Source organism: Eutrigla gurnardus, assembly GCF_963514095.1.
Source record: "Eutrigla gurnardus genome assembly, chromosome: 4".
In the NCBI taxonomy this organism is placed as follows: domain Eukaryota; kingdom Metazoa; phylum Chordata; class Actinopteri; order Perciformes; family Triglidae; genus Eutrigla; species Eutrigla gurnardus.
Window position 1 is genome coordinate 21,914,356 of NC_139918.1, and position 18,948 is coordinate 21,933,303.

General features: G+C 42.3%; 1 protein-coding gene across 3 annotated transcripts in view; it reads left to right on the forward strand.

Annotated features, from left to right (window-relative positions):
* LOC311012883 (netrin-G1-like) overlaps window positions 1–18,948 on the forward strand; it is a 54,091-nt gene that overhangs the window by 597 nt on the left and 34,546 nt on the right. For 2 of the 3 annotated variants that reach the window (XM_084008677.1, XM_084008675.1), the window contains exon 2: window positions 4,933–5,580. In XM_084008677.1, coding sequence (XP_083864803.1) covers window positions 5,335–5,580 — 246 coding nt within the window. In that variant the 5' untranslated portion in view covers window positions 4,933–5,334. Of the gene's footprint in view, window positions 1–684; window positions 759–4,932; window positions 5,581–18,948 lie in introns of those variants that run through there. The other variant, XM_084008676.1, reaches the window with a different exon arrangement.

An 18,948-nucleotide genomic window follows, 5' to 3' on the forward strand; every position in this document is an offset into this window, starting at 1 on the left:
CGCATTTTTAAACACACTATCAAAAAAATAAAACAAAAAGACAAACTGAGACGTGGAGGCTGAATCTCCTGTTAGAATGAACGACTCCAGGGAAGGCAGGACGTGTTGACCAGCTGCTCGAGTTTAATAACCGCGAAAAAAAACAGTCGAAGTTGAGATTTACGATCAAGCCAGTATTATCTTTAGGACCCGGCGGAGCGGTCGTATGAAGCTGGACATAGTGGCTCCATTTGAGGAAGATTGCTTATCTCTCCTCTTCTCCAGTCCACACATCGGCGTGGGTGAGAAAATCTATCCCAACGAGTAGTTGCTCTCCACTTGGATTTGTTTTTACTGCGCGTTTATTGGACTTTAATGAACACGCGACCTCCCTTAAGTAGTCCTCGTACGGCATTCCGATGAACGCTGCGCCAAGCGGCGCGTAAAGCCGAGCGGCGTGTGTGGATCGATACTCGGGAAGAAAAAAGGTCTCGGTGTGAGCCCAACACGTAATTCAGAAGGAAAGGCTGCTTTTGTGACGCGTAAAAGTTTAAAGAAAAAGTTAAGAGAGAGACAGAGAGAAAGAGAGACGCTGTGCTCGCCATGTGAATGCGCGCTTTCTGCGCATACACAGCTTTTATTGATCCATTTGATTCAATTAGAATAAACGAGAGAGAGAGAAGAAGAAGAAGCAGTCCGAGGCGTATAAACATCGTCCTGCAACAACTGCTGTAAATAACTTGTTGAATGAGCAGCTCGTCCCAGGAGCGCATTTCCATGTGAGTATTGTTGTGTTCTGAGCTGGTTTGTTCATTTAGCCTCTTTTTTTTTTTTTTGCATACCGTCACTTGTATGAGGCTGACATTTGCGACTGAATGGGCAATTATCGGGTAATTGCATCGGGCTGTTTCATGGGCGGAACGTTACCTGCAATCACGTTTGAAGTGGGTTAAATGAATAAGGAATGAGCGGCTCATGGAATAGATTTGTTTTTTTACGTTCCACCAGCGTTTCAATCGTTTCGTTTCAGAAGTTTTACTGTATTGGGATGGCTCTTTGTTTCGCAATTCATGGGAACTTATGAATCTGAATGTGAATCGTATACACTACGTGTATCCCCATTATCCTCATTCGTTGAATTAATTCGCCGATGTGACTTTAACCTGTTGCGCAGCAGGTCAGCAGAGTCAGAAAGAGGTGTGCCTCGCCTCTGCGCAAAATCTGACCCACAGCATACTGAGCAGCTTCTGTTAAATGTCTAAGTTGTGACAGATGGTCGTTTTATTTGAATTTAAATGGACTGGATAACATTAAATCACTGGGCTTTTCCCTTGGTCTCCCTGTTTCTCATTGCATGGATGCCGACATGTCCTGGATTTTAAAATATTTGCAACGTGTTCTGGTTTTTTTTTTTGCATGTTAGTTGTTCAGGAGAAGAACTTTGAATTATGCATGGCATCAGGTTTGATGTGTGGCAGCGGTGCAGGCAGGCTAGCTCTCTGGCCCTGGTTCCACATCCAGGGACCCTCACATTGTCTCCACATCACCTGCATCATCTCACGGAAAAAGCATGAAAGAACAACCTTGTTGTAAATAAGAAGTGACTCCAATTGCAGCGGCTAAAGATGCAGCCCTTGGACATTCATTGTATTTTTTTTACGTCCTTATGGATCTAGTGAGGGACAAATACTTGGAGAGGGTTTTAAGAGAGAAAGGCCAGGTCTGAGAGACTGGATGAGAGACCCAGAGAGAGTGAGACAGAATGAAGGAGTGGATAACAATGAGAAGACAAATGCATTCTAGTCCAGACATGCTTTTGTTTGCCAGTAGATCCCACATGTGACTCATACGGAAGGCTTGGTTCTTGGCTCGGAGAACGTTGGAAGCATTAACCTGTTTATTGTTGCACTCATCAGCCAGCCACAAAGCATCCGTCTGCTCAAACTGGCTGTGGATCAGAAGTTATTGGTTGGAAGTCAGCAAAATCAATAAAAAACAATGAGGCTGTATTATACGAGTGTACATCCAAAATCCTGACCAGGTGCCCGATTCAGAAACAAAATAGCAATTGTTGGGAGGATCAACAACAGAAGGAGCATCTGTGTAGGCTGTCAGATGCTTTTTTTGTTGTTTTTTATTTAAAAAAAATTCAATAAAAGTGACATGCATAAATCACTGGTGTCAGCGTTTAAAGCAGTGTCCATCCACTGTGGAGCATATCTGATGTCCCATAGTTCAGCACCACGGACAGCTCCACTCTGCTTGGCCCCGTATAGGAGCGGCAATCAGCAAGCCACACTCCGAGACAGAGAGCAAACCCACATTTTAGCAGGATTACTACAAACTGAATGGGATATATCCGCCATGGTTTTTAAGAGACTGGCTGGGAGTTTGTAACCAATATAAGCCATGGGGCACGGCTGCCTGCTGACTTTTAAAACACTCTGCCATGCTTGAGCTGCCCAGGGGATGGAATGCAAGCGGACACAAGGGGGTGTTTCAGAGGCTTTGAAAACAAGTGAAGGAAAAGAGACGGGGAGAGAGGGGAGGGGAGGGGGTTGGGGGATGAGGTGGTCACTCTAAGCTCGAGGCTTTCTCTCTCTCTCTCTCTCTCCCTCCTGCATACGGAGAGCTGCTCAAATATTGATGACTTTTAATATAGAATCTGACCTCATATTTTTCTCTGAGAAATTATGACATTCCTGAGCCCCTCCTTGCATTTTGAGTGCTACTGGGTATGAGGTATAGATGCAGGCAACAAGGCTGGAAGATTCCAATTTTGCTGTTTATTGCATTCTTTAGTTTCTCCGGGTCATTTTAATGGATGATTTTGATGTTTTGACCCGGTTAGTCTCTACAGGAGATGAATACACTTTCTAAATGGTATCAGAACACTTATTCAATGCAGAAATACTTTATTTAGCAAAATACAGATTTTATTTTGTAAGTCCGCCCCCCCCCCCCCCTCCTTTCCTGTCACCTTAGTGCCTTGATGATGTTGAATGGTATCGGTTCACGCAGGTTCACTGAGAAGCACATTCCTGTCATCTGCAGAGATTTCATAACTTTAGTGTCTATGAATTAAATCCAATACTCTGTGGTCAGCTCCATTTGCTGTTGCATAGCCGTGAATGTCCCCTATTAAATAAAAATAAGATAAGCGACCTCCATGGCACCGCAGCTGGTACCTAATTTAACTGTCTTTATAATGAAAGCCAACCTCAATATTCTAGGCGAGCGTGGGCGTATGTGACCATGCGAGTGCGATGGAGTCCATTCCCTGACACATCTTTGATCAGGCACTGACATTATGAATTTTGATCATCACTCAGAGCTCCAGCTATGAGTGATGTTGTTATCAAATTTGTAATTGGCCTTTTCTTGGGATTCACCTTGATTGACATGAGCAAATTTGAAGAGCCACAATTCTTTTCTATGGGTTCTTCCCCCTCAGTCCCACCAGAAGGTCTGTCAATTGAAGCCCACCATCCATACCTTTTGACACGGCTCACTCTGAAGGGTCTGTCGAGCCTGAATGTCAGGGCAGATCATTTTTCTGGCTCAGATGAACATCTGTTATTACAGTTGGAATGTATTCAAGCCTGTAGTCATTTTGTAATAGGGGCATTAGGTTGGGAGAAGGGAAGCAGTAATTGCCTTAGATGTGGTCAGAACCCAATTCAAATTGGCACAATTTTCAATCCAAGACGAGATGGCCAAGTTAAAATACTGGATTCTAATGCCTAGGGATTTCAGCAGGGAGCACAGACACCAGCCTGCATGTGAGAGCCGCAGCAACTCATTAAGACTTTCTGTTTCCCAAAACTCCATCTGAATGTCATTTCACACGATAAACCTTTTGATTGAAATGTATTTCCTTCTCTTAATTAATTTGATTTGATTGACTTGATAATCTGTAGATACAAACTCTAATCCAGAGGTTGCACTTTCCTCTCAAAAAAGACTCCACATGCTTCAAAACACATTTTACCTCAAACTTTTAATGTCAGCAGTGATTGTCAGTCACAGCTGTGGCCTGAAGGGTAGAGAATAAAGTCAGCAGTCAGCAGGACTGGAAATTTACTGGCTCAACTGCGTGAATTAGCTGCCCGTGCCAGGCAATGTTTAAGCTGGAATCTGCTTTAGAAAAAAAATGCAATGTGACATCGCAAACCTGTAATGGTCTATTAAAGACAATAACTGTACACGCTTGTTGAGATTGTGCCCTAAGTAGGCAACGGTTCAATTGAAATGTAAGCACATTTTTCACTCACAGGATAGATGGAAAAACCTCAGGCCATATGAGCACACAGACAGACAACAGTAACTTAACTCCTATTTACAGTGTCATTACTCCGTTGCAGGCAGCTGTTTATAGCACTTCAATTTTATTTTCTCCATTATCGTGTACATGTTGGACCTGATACATAAGAGATTGTGCGGGTCTCCAGTGGCTGCTGCCGGGCACCATTACCTGATGAGTTAGTCCATCCGACTGATGGCTTGTGATAGCTCTGAGAACCACACAATCCCTCAAATAGACCATCTCTGTCTCCCAATTTAATATTTCCCAAATGCCTCTGAAGGCATTGGAACCAACGCGACTCGCGCATTCGGCTATAAAGGAGCAAGAGAATTGGAAAAAGCAATAACTTAAGTGCTGTGACCTGGCACATGGAAATAAGCCTTTTTGCATGAAAATCAACGGAGATAAGACTTTGCAGAACAAGCTGGATTTGAATTGTATACAGTGGGTTTGGCAAGGTTTCTTATTACTGAGGGATACATATAAACAGTGGAGTATGCTGTGTTTGCGTATCCATTATGTATGCGTGTATGAGTGGTAGCGAGACTACTTATCCAAGTATGTTAATATAACAATAAAAACAGTGTTTGTAAAGTTTTATGCCACTGCTTAAATTCACCAAATTGTCTTTTTCTCCCGTCTTTTAGGGTGCTGCCTGCTGCGAAAACAACAATTGGCAAGACATCTGACTGCCAGCGACTTATGAGGAGTGTCACTCCTCTCTGCACAGCACATCTGACCGCCGGTTGACCCTTTCATCAACACACAACACCCGTGAAGTAGCTCCCTTGTTGACACACCTCATCAGCCAGGCAGAAGTGGCAGCAATCACAGAGAGAAAGAACTGAATGGGGGCTAATTGTTGCCCGGAGCTGCTCGCACAAAAGTAGTGACATGCTGCCCCGGTTCCCGAATGCACCATTGCACCGTTCAAAGCGGCAATTCATTTAGAATATTCTCAGCAATACTGTCACTTCTGTGACGAAGCAGCAGCTGTACGGACAACAAAGTAAATAGTTCCACAGAAACCTTACAGAACCACTTCAGCGATGCTTTGGCCTGTATTGTTCACTCTGCAAGCTGTGTGCACCAGCGTGTCACATGCCATGCAACATTACCCGGCGGCCTGGGGACACTATGACGTCTGCAAGTCCCAGATCTATACAGAGGAGGGCCTGGCGTGGGACTACATGGCCTGTCAGCCAGAAGCCACCGACATGACAAAGTACCTGCGAGTGGCCCTCGACCCCCCAAACATCACGTGTGGAGATCCGCCAGAAACGTACTGCGCTTTGGTGAGTCGTAACCTCGCCTGTTCCGTGATGGAGACAAATGAGACTGTGGGCAGGATCACACAGCATACTGGGTCAGGGATAGAGAGCAGTGCATACAAGGCAGCGTGCTGCCACTGCAGCAGAGATTAATGTGCCCGCCCGGTCTTGTGCATTAGGATACAAGTGCTAACATGCAGCAGCACAGTCACAAGCTAGACACACATATGTTTGGAGACGGAGGTGTGAAGATTCACAGGCATACATGACCACATATATGTATAGTACATACACGCAACATGCATTGAGCATGAATAATAGTACAAACAGCTTTGAACTCATATGTCTGCTCTAGCTGATTTTTTTATTTTTTTTATTTTTTTTTGTTAAAGATGGGAGAAAACATTTATTTTTGCTGGCTGCACCTTTAATATTGTTGCTTTTTCCTACTCAAATAATTGTATAAATATACAGTATTTGCATAGTATTAGCTAATATATTGGACCAGCCCCTCATTCATAAATGGTAAATGTCCTCATTTATATAGCGCTTTTGTCCAAAGCGCTTTGCAGTAATGACTGACATTCACCCATTCATACACACATTCACACACTGACGGCGGAGTCAACCATGCAGGGCGACAGCCAGCTCGTCAGGAGCAATTAGGGTGAGCGGTCTTGCTCAGGGACACAAGGCACTCAGCTAGGAGGAGCCTGGGATCGAACCGGCAATCTTGCGGTTGCCAGCCAACCCGCTCTACACAGACACGCACACACTTGTATATATGACAGCACACAGACCTCAGACCACACTCAGAACCACACACACAGACACACTGAGAGGGGGGATCGGTGTCTACAGTGACAGCGTAATTGTGCTGGCACAGTTATTATGCACTACATGCTCACCTCGGTGTTCGGCTTTGTTTTATTTATTGGCCCTTATCAACCATTATGAACAGTTCAACCCCAGGTTGCATTTGTTTAGAATCACACTGAAAAAACAGGCAGCGAGAGCCCATAGGCTTTAAAGGGCTTCATTAAAAGATGTGTGTGAGCCCGCAGAGAGCTCCTGCAAGTAAATATTTACCAATTAAAATGGGCATCTTTAAAAGGAAGAGGGTTTTTTTTTTTTTTTTTAAGAGCACCAGATGGCATTGAGACATTTAATGCCACTGTAGGATGAAAAAGGAGCCGGCCGCCAGTCGTGTGTGACGTTCTGTGAAGCTTTATATCAAAACTGAAACGGCGAAATCTCGATCAGCCCAATGGTTTCCCCCGAATACACAACATTAACGTAACGCAGGGAGTGTTAAGAGAAAAACACAGACAGAGGGAGTCAAATTGGTATGACTGCTATGTAATTTCACTAAAGTAGCCTCTCTGTTGGTACTTACAGATGCTTTGTCACAATTTTCTTTCCCTTTTTTTATTTCTTTGGAGCTATAATTTCATATTCACTAGTCTGAATACATATTGCCTTCATTATTTTCATGATTCACCACTTTAAACTGACTACATTTCTTTTTTATATATATATTTCTTTGTCAGGCTGTTTTTTTATGACATAAATATACATTTCATTTACGCATTTGGATATAAAACTATAAAGTACATTTTGAAACCTGATAACTTCCCAGTATTGTAGGTCAGATGCTTAAGGACGCTCATTACTCATGGTTACTTTGTGTTGCGTCATGCTTGCCTACCCATTGCTTGTACTACTCTGTGTGGTTAGTGGCTATCTCCAATTAAATAACTACGTGGTTTTGCTGGACATTTGTTGAATTTTAACGGTAACGAAATATGAAAGTTGAGTCTGCTTTGAAACTGAAAGAGAAGCACCACGGGAGCAGAATGCTACCAAATAGTCAGTCAGTCAGTCCACACTGAAGTATCGCAGCAACACTTGCATTAATAATGTTGGCTCCACAGATTTTTACATATTTTCCAAACTTTCCAGGTAACGAGTATCACTATTACAGATGCACAACATTTTACCTAATTAGCTCAAAGGAATGCTGCGCCTCGATTCAGCCTCAAAAATTAATTATACGGTTATGAATTCTTGGTCTTGTTGGATTATATTCCATTATATTTTACTTGTATTTTTTCCAGTTGGTTGCCCACAATTTTTTTCACCTCCTGGATTCACCGAGCCTTATCAAATAATAAAATGGGATGTTATGACTCCAAAGAATACTTTCATCTTACTCCTCTCTGAAAAGTAAAAAAAAAATATAGATAAAAATAACTGAAATCCTGAATGAAAGAACTCTCAACTAACACACAATATAGTTTAATGGTCAACAAAGAAAGTCAAGTTCCAAATAGAAATAGAAGCAGTTTCATCTCCATGTGCAATAAATGCACTATTGGACAAAGATTATCGACTTGCCATAACAAGACATAAGTGATCCTGTTTATGGATGGAACATAGCATTTGCCATCCCTGCATCTTTGGGGTATTAAAGCCTCGACTTGACTTAAATGTTTTGTTATGTGACCGTTCAGACGTCCCTCACGATGCCAGGATCACCTCTGACATAAATTTCAGGTCATCATTGTCCAGATGATCAAAAACACAGGCTCCTCCTGCATTCACTCAAACGGCTGTTGTACGTTTGATCTGTTTACATTCTCGGTTGGCACACAGGCAGACTGACACCGGTGACCTTATCCACCGGTGCTTCCTGAGAGTTTGTCGGAGATGAGAGCAGCATGCAAATGAGCTCTTTTAGTCAATCACCAAGTTGCCTGCAGTGAGCCCGGTCTAATCACTTTCCTCAGGAGTTGGTTTCCCTCATTGCCGATGGTCAAAGAATCCTGGATGCTTATGATTCCCATCTCTGGCGCTCGAGGATGTTTTTTTTCTTTTCGGGGTCCAAACTAAGCTCTGCTGAATATAGTTATGAGTATTTTGCTCGTGAAAAGAAGCATTCATCACTTAACAGTGAGTCCTTTATACATTAACGTTCGAGGTACTTTTTTGGATGAAATGGTAAAGATTCTAATAGCAGGCTTTCTTTGAATGTTTAGGACAAGAGGGTCCAGAATAAACAGTGTCTAGGACAGGTGTTCTGCATCAGGGAGTTAGCCCTGATTTTATTTTTAGCCGCAGACCTTCAGGGGTTCTCCGCTATGTGCTGGTATTAAGGCTATTCTCCTGTGGTGCACTGTGGCACTGTCACTCACTATCACTCAACACTTTTAAGGTCTTTTTCAACCAAGAGGCAGTGAGCAAGCTAAAACACTGAAATACATGTTGTTTAAGATGAAGCTGGATTAATTATCGTTACTTCTCCATATTTGTACAATATTCCTTAATCATGCATTCTGTTCTAAAGGATTTGTTTTTTAATACTCAGCATTTTAATAGATTTATTATCCAATTTGACCCATTTGAATAGTTTTAAGTGAAACAATTACACTATTGCAACACATGGGCCCTAATGAACAATAGCTGTAAGTGCAGAAAAGCACTTGCTGAACGTCATTTGCACCTAAAACCCCTCATAATCGCTTTTGATATGGTTAACAGACATGAGAGTATTTAATTACAGCACTTTTCTCCCCCTTTTAAGTCCAAATCAAGTTAGCTTTAGTGGATTTAATGGCAATTCGTTAAAGTGGCGGGCCATTACATCAATTTCTTTGAGAGGGAGGTTTAATTTTCATGCAATTCACAGTTGAACCAAATCATTTGTAGTTGCCAAGTAATGGGCACGGGCGTGTTTATTCCACAAAATCATAAATTACCATTTGGCAGATGGCTGCCACAGCGTCTTAAAAATTTCACAATCTGAATCTCCTGGGTAAAGACATTCTGTTTTGTTAAAGAGACCACTCTGTCAAGCATTTCTTACCGAGACTGCCAGGGTGGAGTAGCGTTTGGATATTTAGTACCTGGCTCATTAGACAACTTTTCACCCAGTGGTTTGAAACGTGGCAGGGAAAATCTCATGTGAAGGGAGAAATCCAGAGACAATCTGTTCTCCATCTGAAGTGATCTGGCAGTAGATCTAAATGCACCAATGTGGGCTTTTGAGTTAGGCTTCTCCGGCCCGCGTACTCCACAGTGTCTGCAGCCGCGCTGATTCATCCGCATCGAATTGGCAATTGTACAAACATTTGTGAGACCGATTCAGTAACGGTGCTTACTCCATCTCGTCTAACCGGGCAGATTCTTGTAATTCTTCTGAACTTTATTCAATCTTCTCAGAATGGTTGAAAAGGAGGTTTTGCGGCTGCCAGTTCACCACGCGGCCCCTTCGGAGGCTTAGGAAGGGAAGCGGAGACGAGAGCTCCCGCTAAGCTGCTCGGAGACCGCCACGTTATTGACAGTCAATGCAGGAGCAGACTTATCTTTGCCCCGCAATGACGGGAGTCATTGTGAACTTCAATCTGCGTCTCATATGGCCAAAAGAATTGACGTCAAACACTAGAAATAAATGTCTATAGAAATAAAATATTTAAGAAAGTGATAAAATGAGTGTAGAGCAGAGAAAGGAAAGTAACCTTTGCTACATGTGAAATCCTTGACAGAAGTGGTGTCTCAACTCTTTTTCCAACAAAATGTGTTTAGAACTTGCTTTGCCAGCTACTAACCCTTGGATAGGGTTAGGGAAAGGTTGTGGGATGTTTCATGGTCCAAAATATCCATCCATTTTCTACCGCTTATCCTGTATTTAGGGTCACAGGGGGGGCTGGAGCCGATCCCAGCTGTCATTGGGCGAAGGCAGGGTACACCCTGGACAGGACGCCAGTCTGGTCCAAAATATAATCATTATATTACATTTGTTTGTGTTCAGAACGAGTATTTGTTATGCAATGTGTCTGTTCAGAACTTATGTTGGTAATTATTGTGCTGGTTTATATTTTTAACCGTTATTGAAGTGGCTGTTACATTTCTTGACCATAGACAATATTTTTTAGTGAATATCAGGAAACATATTCACCAATACCAACATGGCTGTGATGTCGATATCAGCCGATAAAATCATCTCACCAATAAACACAGTGACAGTGGTATTTTCATGTCCATTCATGCTGTTTAAACCCAGAATTTCAGTACATTATAGTGGTCAATTGTAGTGATGTACCCGCTTTGAGGTTCCCTTTTAGCACCTTTGAGCTCATTGTTTTGGTTCACTAACACTATGGGCCCTAGTTTCGGCGTAATGCAAGTTTCGACCCGCGCAGCCTTGCGCACGGTCAGTTTGGCAGTTTGGTGGATCGCCTGCGCCAAGATGGGTGTGGCGGCGCAGCAGGGGGAGGCGTCACAGATTCAGCTTGGCGTAGCGGAAGTTTCGTGGCAAAAAGCCTCGCCGAGACTGCGCTGAAAGCTCGCCAGCTCCGACCTGGTCTACTCTCGGCGCAAGGCCATTCATTCAATGCGAATCACAGCTGGCGGATCGGAAGTTTGGCTGACTGCGCACAGTGCGCACACGTCACCGAGACCTCACAGGCAGGTTTCCACAGTTCCAGGCACATTTAAATGCAATAAATAATCACAACAAACACTATTTAATGCAACTAATTGAATCAACACGTGAATTTATATCTATATAGATTGTCCCGTCACATCTGACGTCAGATCAAAGGCGGATGGCACGCGTAACGGAAACTCAGCCTCCCGGACCAAAACATCTCCCTCTCTATCTCCTGTTTTTTATAATATCGGCATTGTTATTATTATGAGACGCACGCACAGCGCGTGATGCGCGTGGTGGGAGCGGCGGCGGTGCTTCTGTCATCGGGTTGTCAAGTGACGGATCTTGCACTGAACCTCCCCTAACGCATTAAAGGTGAGGAGAGGAGCTCATTTGATTGGTGAAGATCTGAATCGGCTGTATTAATCCCAGTCCACGCCTCGTCTCCTCCTTGTCTCCCACTCACGCCTTCTTCTCCTCCCTCTTTCCTACTTGCGCGGGTGGGAGTGACGGGAGGTGTGCCTGCGCGAGCACACCCCGTCGGTGCGGCGCAGGTGCGCTGAGAGCTGACTGCGCCTGGTCTACGAAACTAGGGCCCTATATATTATTTGTAAAAAGTATATTTAGGGTGACCTACAAAATATATTTGTTATCGCAAACTAGTCGCATAAGAGCAACATTTTAGGATAAAGGTTTGAGTGCCTTCATTATGCTGAGTGTAGTGAAGTGTCACACAACCTAGTAGAAGTACATGCTACTACTACTTATCCATTCTTTTCTATTATTATTATATAACACAAACATTTCACGCAGAATAAAGGCACCCAAATGAAAAAAGGCAGGGAGTTATTAGATGTAGTCAACAGGAAGTGATTTCGGACACATCTGTGGCAAACAAAGAGGTTTGAGCATCTCAGTTCAGAGGTCGCACCAGTAACTGCCTCTTTGATCCCTGTCCCCCTCCCTTATTATTTTTGTTTGGGGACAGGAAACAGTTGGAGCGTTTAGCTTCCCGTCAACCCCGTGCCCTTGACTCCGGTCAGAACTGGCCCAGCCCAGCACATCATCATCGCACCACTGCGTACAAAGACACCGAGATGACATGCAACATGTCCCCTGACTCCAGGAGAGTGTGGGGGGGGGGGAGTCATCATTTATTCTTTCACTCGCCTGCCACCTCTTTTGTCTCCTGGCTTTTTAATTTCCCCCTCCCTTGTTTCCTGTCAGCTGATGATGCATAATATCCACGCCTTGTTTGAACATGTGGAGGTTGGATGATCCATACGAGGTGAGCACCTGACGGATAGAGATATGTCAGCATTACTCCCTGGGATCTGTGACGGGTTAATTCTTAGTGGGCTGTAAATACAAACAGGGATGAATTATGCATGGAGACACAAAGGAAATTGAAGGGCTTTGTAGTTGAACTAGACAGAGTCTTTCTGAACAGCTTAACAGCTGAATGCATGTCTGCTGTCTGAAACCGAGCACCTAAATGCATTTGTTCTTTTAAAGAAATAAAAAATAAAAGCAGACATAACACTTGAAAAGCCTTTTTGGAATATTTTTTGCAGTTTTATGTACTAGAATTGGTTTCTCAGCAAAAATGATCATAGCAGCAGGTTGCATACAAATATCTGATATCAATTTACATTGTTTACCTATTAAAATTCTCCAATATCTATAGTGAAATTATTTTATTCTGTGAAACGCATCATACGTTTTATATTTGATTTTACACTCGGCCACTTTCACTGACGATGAAACCCATCTGCGTGGCGGCCTGTCAAACCTTTGTGGACTTTGATGTTCCGTTTGCCCACAGTGTTTGATATGATGCGGTGAAACTAACGCATGTTTCCATTTAACACAGCAGGAGTTGAGGCGCATCCATTGAAGTGGTACTGAAATATCGGAACACATTTCATCATTATGACATGTAAAACCAAAACTAATTTATGGTTTCTCCGCAGCGTTTTAGAGCAGTGACACCTCCCTAACGTTAGAAGAAAACATACATCAAATAATAGTTTATATTCTTTTAAGCTTTGAGGAAAAGCAGGACCACTACACTGCATAGCATCAGCCACATATTTACAGTATATTCACGTGTGAGTAGGATTCTTGTCTAAACCAATGAGAAACAACATTAACTGAGACTGACTACATTTATAACAAGATTCAGCTCAACAGATGACTGATTGATTGCTTTAGTTAATTAGAGCAGACTTTATACAAGTTGGGAAAAGTAGAAAAGCAGACCAATCAGTCACAGTGTGGTGGTGATGTAGGGGAGAAAAGAAATCACAGCTGGACTGTAGGCTGAAGTTTGATAAGCAGCTGTTTCAACCAAAACACTTGTATCAGGATTTGCGCGACAGCCCGGGTACCTTCATTAGAGATGAGGGTGCGACATGTGCCTTTTTTTCCCAGACGGGATCGTTTGAGACTATGCTGGGTCGATCTCAGACCCTCAAAGGTGGTCCTGCAGCATGCAACCGAAGAAATTATTATATTACGTTAAATACACCAATCTGGTGAACTTTGAGAGCAAAATTAAACGGCTAGATCATATGATCAAATTCCTTTTAGTTGATAGGGAGCCTGATTTGATCTCAAAGGGGCGGGACCAGTAAAACCATTACATAAAAACCAGTCCACCCCTACTGTGTCCAGCACTCTAACGAGGGATGAAAACCTCATTTGCAGTGTGGCGATTATGATCTGCACCATTGGTACTCCCCTTTGGACAGTCAAAGTCTCATCAACAACAAGAGCCAGTTGAGCAACATGTGTAATGCCTGTGCTCAAATCTACTGCAACCAAAATGAAACAAATTACACAACTTTGTTCTTAAATCTCCAGTAAGATCCCAAATCCTTTCTGCCACAGAGTTTCTAATGAGGCAGATGTTCCGATTTCTGCTGCCTTCAGCGTTCATGTCTCCACAAACTCAGCCTCAGAGTATGGCTCGGTAGCTTCACAGCTGCATCGCTGATCACTTGACGAAAAACAGACTGCTCTTTCCTCGATCTTCTCTGTTCTCAGTTGTTGCCTTCCCATTAACCACTGTGAAGAAATAGGAACTGGTCCATTATTCTAGGGAAATCCAACACTACCGTAAACATATTATTTCAAATAGGACATTAGGTATAATGGTTACAGTATACCTTGCTGCTAAAACTTAAGTACTTTTACGCAAGTAATATTTTGAATGACTTTTACTTGTTACAAAGTATTTTCAGTCCATTGGGAAACTGTTGGGACAAAGTCGCAGTCTCTTTGAAACAATTGACAGTTGGACTTTAAAGATATTAAGTTTTAAGTTTGCATGTGACAATCAGCCAACTGAGAGTGAGAGTGCTTTTCAAACACTAGATCAACAAACAACATCAACAATATATTTTGTTCCCTTTAGGTTTGAATTTTAAAAAACGGGGCGACAAAGACGCACCTTATTAGCGTTTCCTCCTCGGGGACCCACATTGCAAGAGATAAGATGGTATTTTGTAAAGGATTCAGAGGAAATCCTCTTACTTCCCAACATGACTCAGCTCCCTTCCTTCCAGTCGTCTGGCCACATTTAACTAATTGGGTGTAGATTCACATGCCAACACATTTGTGCTGCTTGCCTGGCTAAGAATTGTAATACAAGCATCCATGTTTCATCGTTTCTTTGTCTTACACGTCAGTACGAGATCTACAATTATTTTTATTTCAGTGTGTGGTGTCTCAATACCAAAAAGACGGTAGTTCTCGAATGAAGTACTTCCCTAGTGACCACAGCTCGTTTCAAACAGACTCCCCCTCTCAGGGTGCTTCCTATCCCTCCTGTTTTGCTGTGTCCTTGTCAATACAAAAAAAAAATAAGAGGATGGCAACATCATCCATACTGTAATTTTAAAAATAAAAAGGAATTCCTTCGCCCTTGAATTGAATTCTTCGCATTCTCGGTGTCTGTACACCAATTCAGCATCCTTTCTTGCCTGACAAGCTGAATGGCATTCTTGTAAAAAAGATAAATAAATGACTCAAAAGCTGGCTCTCTGTTGCTGTACACAAAGCTCAGTGGAGGTGCATGTGAAGGACTTTCCCCTCCCGCAAGACACCGTCTATAGTGTCGGCCAGACTGAGACGTGTAAAGCAATCAAGATGTTCTCTCACAGGAGAGGAACGCTTTGGAAGCTTAAACATCAACAGTTGATGTCGGTGTGAATAGAGCTGTGTCACGTCCTTTTATTTTAAAAGGCCCTATTTTACATGAAACCACAGCAGAATCTCTTCCTGGTTCCTGGTATTTTCTTATATGAACATGCAAAGGACATGTTCAACATGATTGTGATATGCTATTTCCCTTTCATTCCCAAAGATTATGAACAGAAATAGAATACTGGAGTTATTTCCCTTTGCTTCTGTGCAGCGTCTCCGGCAGTGAAAGAAGAAGTAATTTCATTTATGCTAGAAATCAAGCTTTGGAACATTATTTTACTCAATATGTTTCACTTGTACATCTAATATAATAGGATTTCCTTTTTAATATTGTTGTTCATTCAACTCATCTGTTTTTAGCAGGAGAACACCAGTTTTCATGTCTGTATGCTGAGCTAGGCTAAATGCAGCCCAGTTTCAGCTCTATATCCAACACACAGACATGAGATTGATATCGATTATTTCATCTTACTCTTCAAAAGACAGCACATTTCCCAAAAGTGTATTCCCCAAAATGTTGAACTGTACCTCAAAGGATTTAGTGTAATATGTGCAGCACATCAACTTTGCCCCTTGTTCCCTCTCAAATCCCTGAGATGTCAAAATGATGGCTGTGTTTTTTGAAAAGGTCAAGCATTACATGGCTGAATTGTATGTTTTTGTCTTCTTCTTTTTTTTTATTTATTTATTATTTTTCTAAATCACGAACTGTGTCGAAGGGGCAAGAAATAAAAGAGAGAAATAATGGCGAGGTGACAGGCAACTGTTGTGACCCACCTCCCCTCAGGAAACCCAGCCATCATGTTGTCAGGCCATATCGATCTCTGAGAGAGAGTTAAAGGGACTGTGCTGTAGTTAGGGAAAGGGAGAGAGGTGCAGAAGGGAAGAACGCCCGTATCCCCAAAAGTGACTGGTGTGATTTTATCATGCTCAATGAAAAGGGTGACATTTCAGTAATGCTTTCTTCCTCACTTTGGCATTTCAAATTAATAAAAGCCTCTAATAACTATGCAGATTGAAAAGATAGAGGACGAGTTGACACACTATGAGCCAACACGCCGATGAACAATGCCGCAATTTCACTCTCGCTATCTCTCGGCTCTTTCTTTTCGCTCTCTCAATTTCATCCCAGTTTCTATCAATTTCTCTGCGATGACCCCTGCATCTCATTGTGAAAAGGGAGAGTCCGTGTCCTCTGATTTTCTTCCCAATAAGAGAGCACTTTGAATGGAAGATTTATGTGTTTTAAAGCTGCTTTTATGAAAGTAGCAAGAGTCTAATCAATATCAGTGTAATGTTCGGGGGGGCATTCTGGCCGAACATATGGATTATGCTCGTTAAGTGGTATTTAATATTGAAAAAGTCCACTTTGGTGAGTGAGTTGCGATGTGGATGTCTCAAACAAAAACAGGACTTTCTACTAGAAAACCACGTCTCCCAAAACATTGTAGTTAAGTTACACTGCACGTGGACACTGGACCATTTTCCTAAACCTAAGATTTATTGCCCAAATTTTAACTGTATTTTTGAGTTCCAATTGAAATACTTTAGTTTGAATTGTCGTGCTGAGTGACACAAAAAAGGGAAAAATGTTGTGTCTGTGTACAAGAATCTACGTTCTTGAATTACCTTGAGACTTTGTCTGGTCGCATTCAAGAGTTACTACCTCATCAGTCCAGATCGCTAATGACCATTATGACACTTGTAAGAAAAATGTAAGAAAAAAGGAGCGCATTAACAAGAATATAAACCTGGTGAAGGAATACCCATTTCATATATCCTTGATTATCTTAGAAATAAATTATTGACGATTGCTGTAAGAAATGCAGGGAAGGCATGGAGGGAACCTTTCCACAGCCATTATATTAGACAAAATACCCGAAGGCTGTGCCGTGCAATTCAAAATCTTTATATAATATGAATTTTGTGAATATTGTCAAAGATAAAGAAATAAATATTTCCAGCGCAGCTAAAGCAAATGAGACCAAACCTACAACTCCTGGCATTGTTAGCGCGATGCTCTATCTCTACTGGATCAAAACAGTTGCTTGTAAAACTCGTCTGATGTGTTTATGTTGCACACAAATATCTGCATGTGTTTAGTATTCTCTCTTAAGTATCTCGACAAGAGAGAGATATCATTTTTTAACCACACAAGCAGGCAGCGTTTCATCCAGAGGCTGCTTTGGAATACAGAGCGCCGCAAAGAGAGCCAGCCATCTCGCAAAGAGAATTAAACATCCTCTCATTATCGCAATGTTAAAGCGTTTTATTGAATCCTGACATCAGAGGGAATCTAATCCCACACAGGAGAGACACGCAGACACGGGCGCACTAATGCTCGGGGAAAATATGCAGGTATGCGAACATGCAGATAAACACATAAATACACACACAACAACAACAAAAAACAAATACACATGTAGACATGGTGTCAAGTAAATTCCCCGTATGTAAACAGATTTTCACACATGCAAGCAAATGCACACAGACACACATGAAGCCCACTTACTTGCACTGCGATATTAACGCGGCGTTACATTTTCCCCAGTGGGACTCTGCCACATGGGACAGACAATGGGGCCACGTGTTAATTAACGTGGAGTGCGTTTCTCCTCGTCTACCGACGTCCCCTGAATCCCAATCGAGGCTGGATTGCAGCGCGGGGGGATTTTGCCAAGCAGTGTACTTCATGAGCCCAGTCTGGCTGTACTGCAGTCCCTCAAAGGGACTGCTATTGGCGAGGGCTGCGTTCCAAAGGCCGGAGTGCTTGGCATGTGGCAAATCGAAAAAAAATGCGAGCGCCAGGAGAAGTTTGTGTTTCTGTTTTGATCAGCCGTCAGCGCCGATAGCAAGTTACAGCCATCACCTCTGCACCCTCTGCTGTGTGCCGTTTACTGAACAACCTGATCCATGTTTTTTTATTTTGTCTGCCATGTGCAGCCTCACACATTACACTTGGAGAAACATACTGATCTGTCTTTGCAAATGTTACCTTCAAATCACAACCTTAACATTATAACTGTTGTGATTTATTTATATAGGGTCAAAATACTACAGCCTAAAGGTCAGGTTGCATTGAAGTTGATAGCACCAAGTTTCTGTGAAACGTCATTATGGCAGTTTTTTTTAGCAGTTTAACAAATTGTTTGCCCATTATTTGATTGTTTTAGCCAAAAGAGCTTAATTTATCCAATATTCCACAAGAAAAGTCTTTAAATTTAATTGCTATTATTTCTTATTCCTTCTCATAACCCTTCGAAGTGATCCTAGCATGACCTATCCTTCATACATATACAAACAGATTGCATCATAATTTATGAAATGTTATCGTCTTCATTTTCCTAGAAATGTCCAGCAACACGAGCAACCAGTTCAGAAGTTACGTAAGAGATAAGTTACTAGTGACACAAACAGCGGTCTCCTGGGTGAAAGTCCTGACCTTGCTATGTGGACTTTAACACCAACACTTCTAATAAGTCACCTGTGCGGGCTCACAATTACGTGGATTATCTCTGAATTGATTGCGTGGGTGATATACTGCTTACAGTGCATTGGTACAAACAATTTATGAAAGTAGCCTGCTGGATAACATTACTCAAGCAACTTTGGGCTCATTGATTTTTACACGATACAGAAATATATTTTAACGCCAATGATTGCCTTTAGCAAAGGTGCACATTTGTGCTGTAATTGCATGATATTGAATTGCCATTATCTGTTGTCAGGTCTCAGACGTGCATAACCTCAAA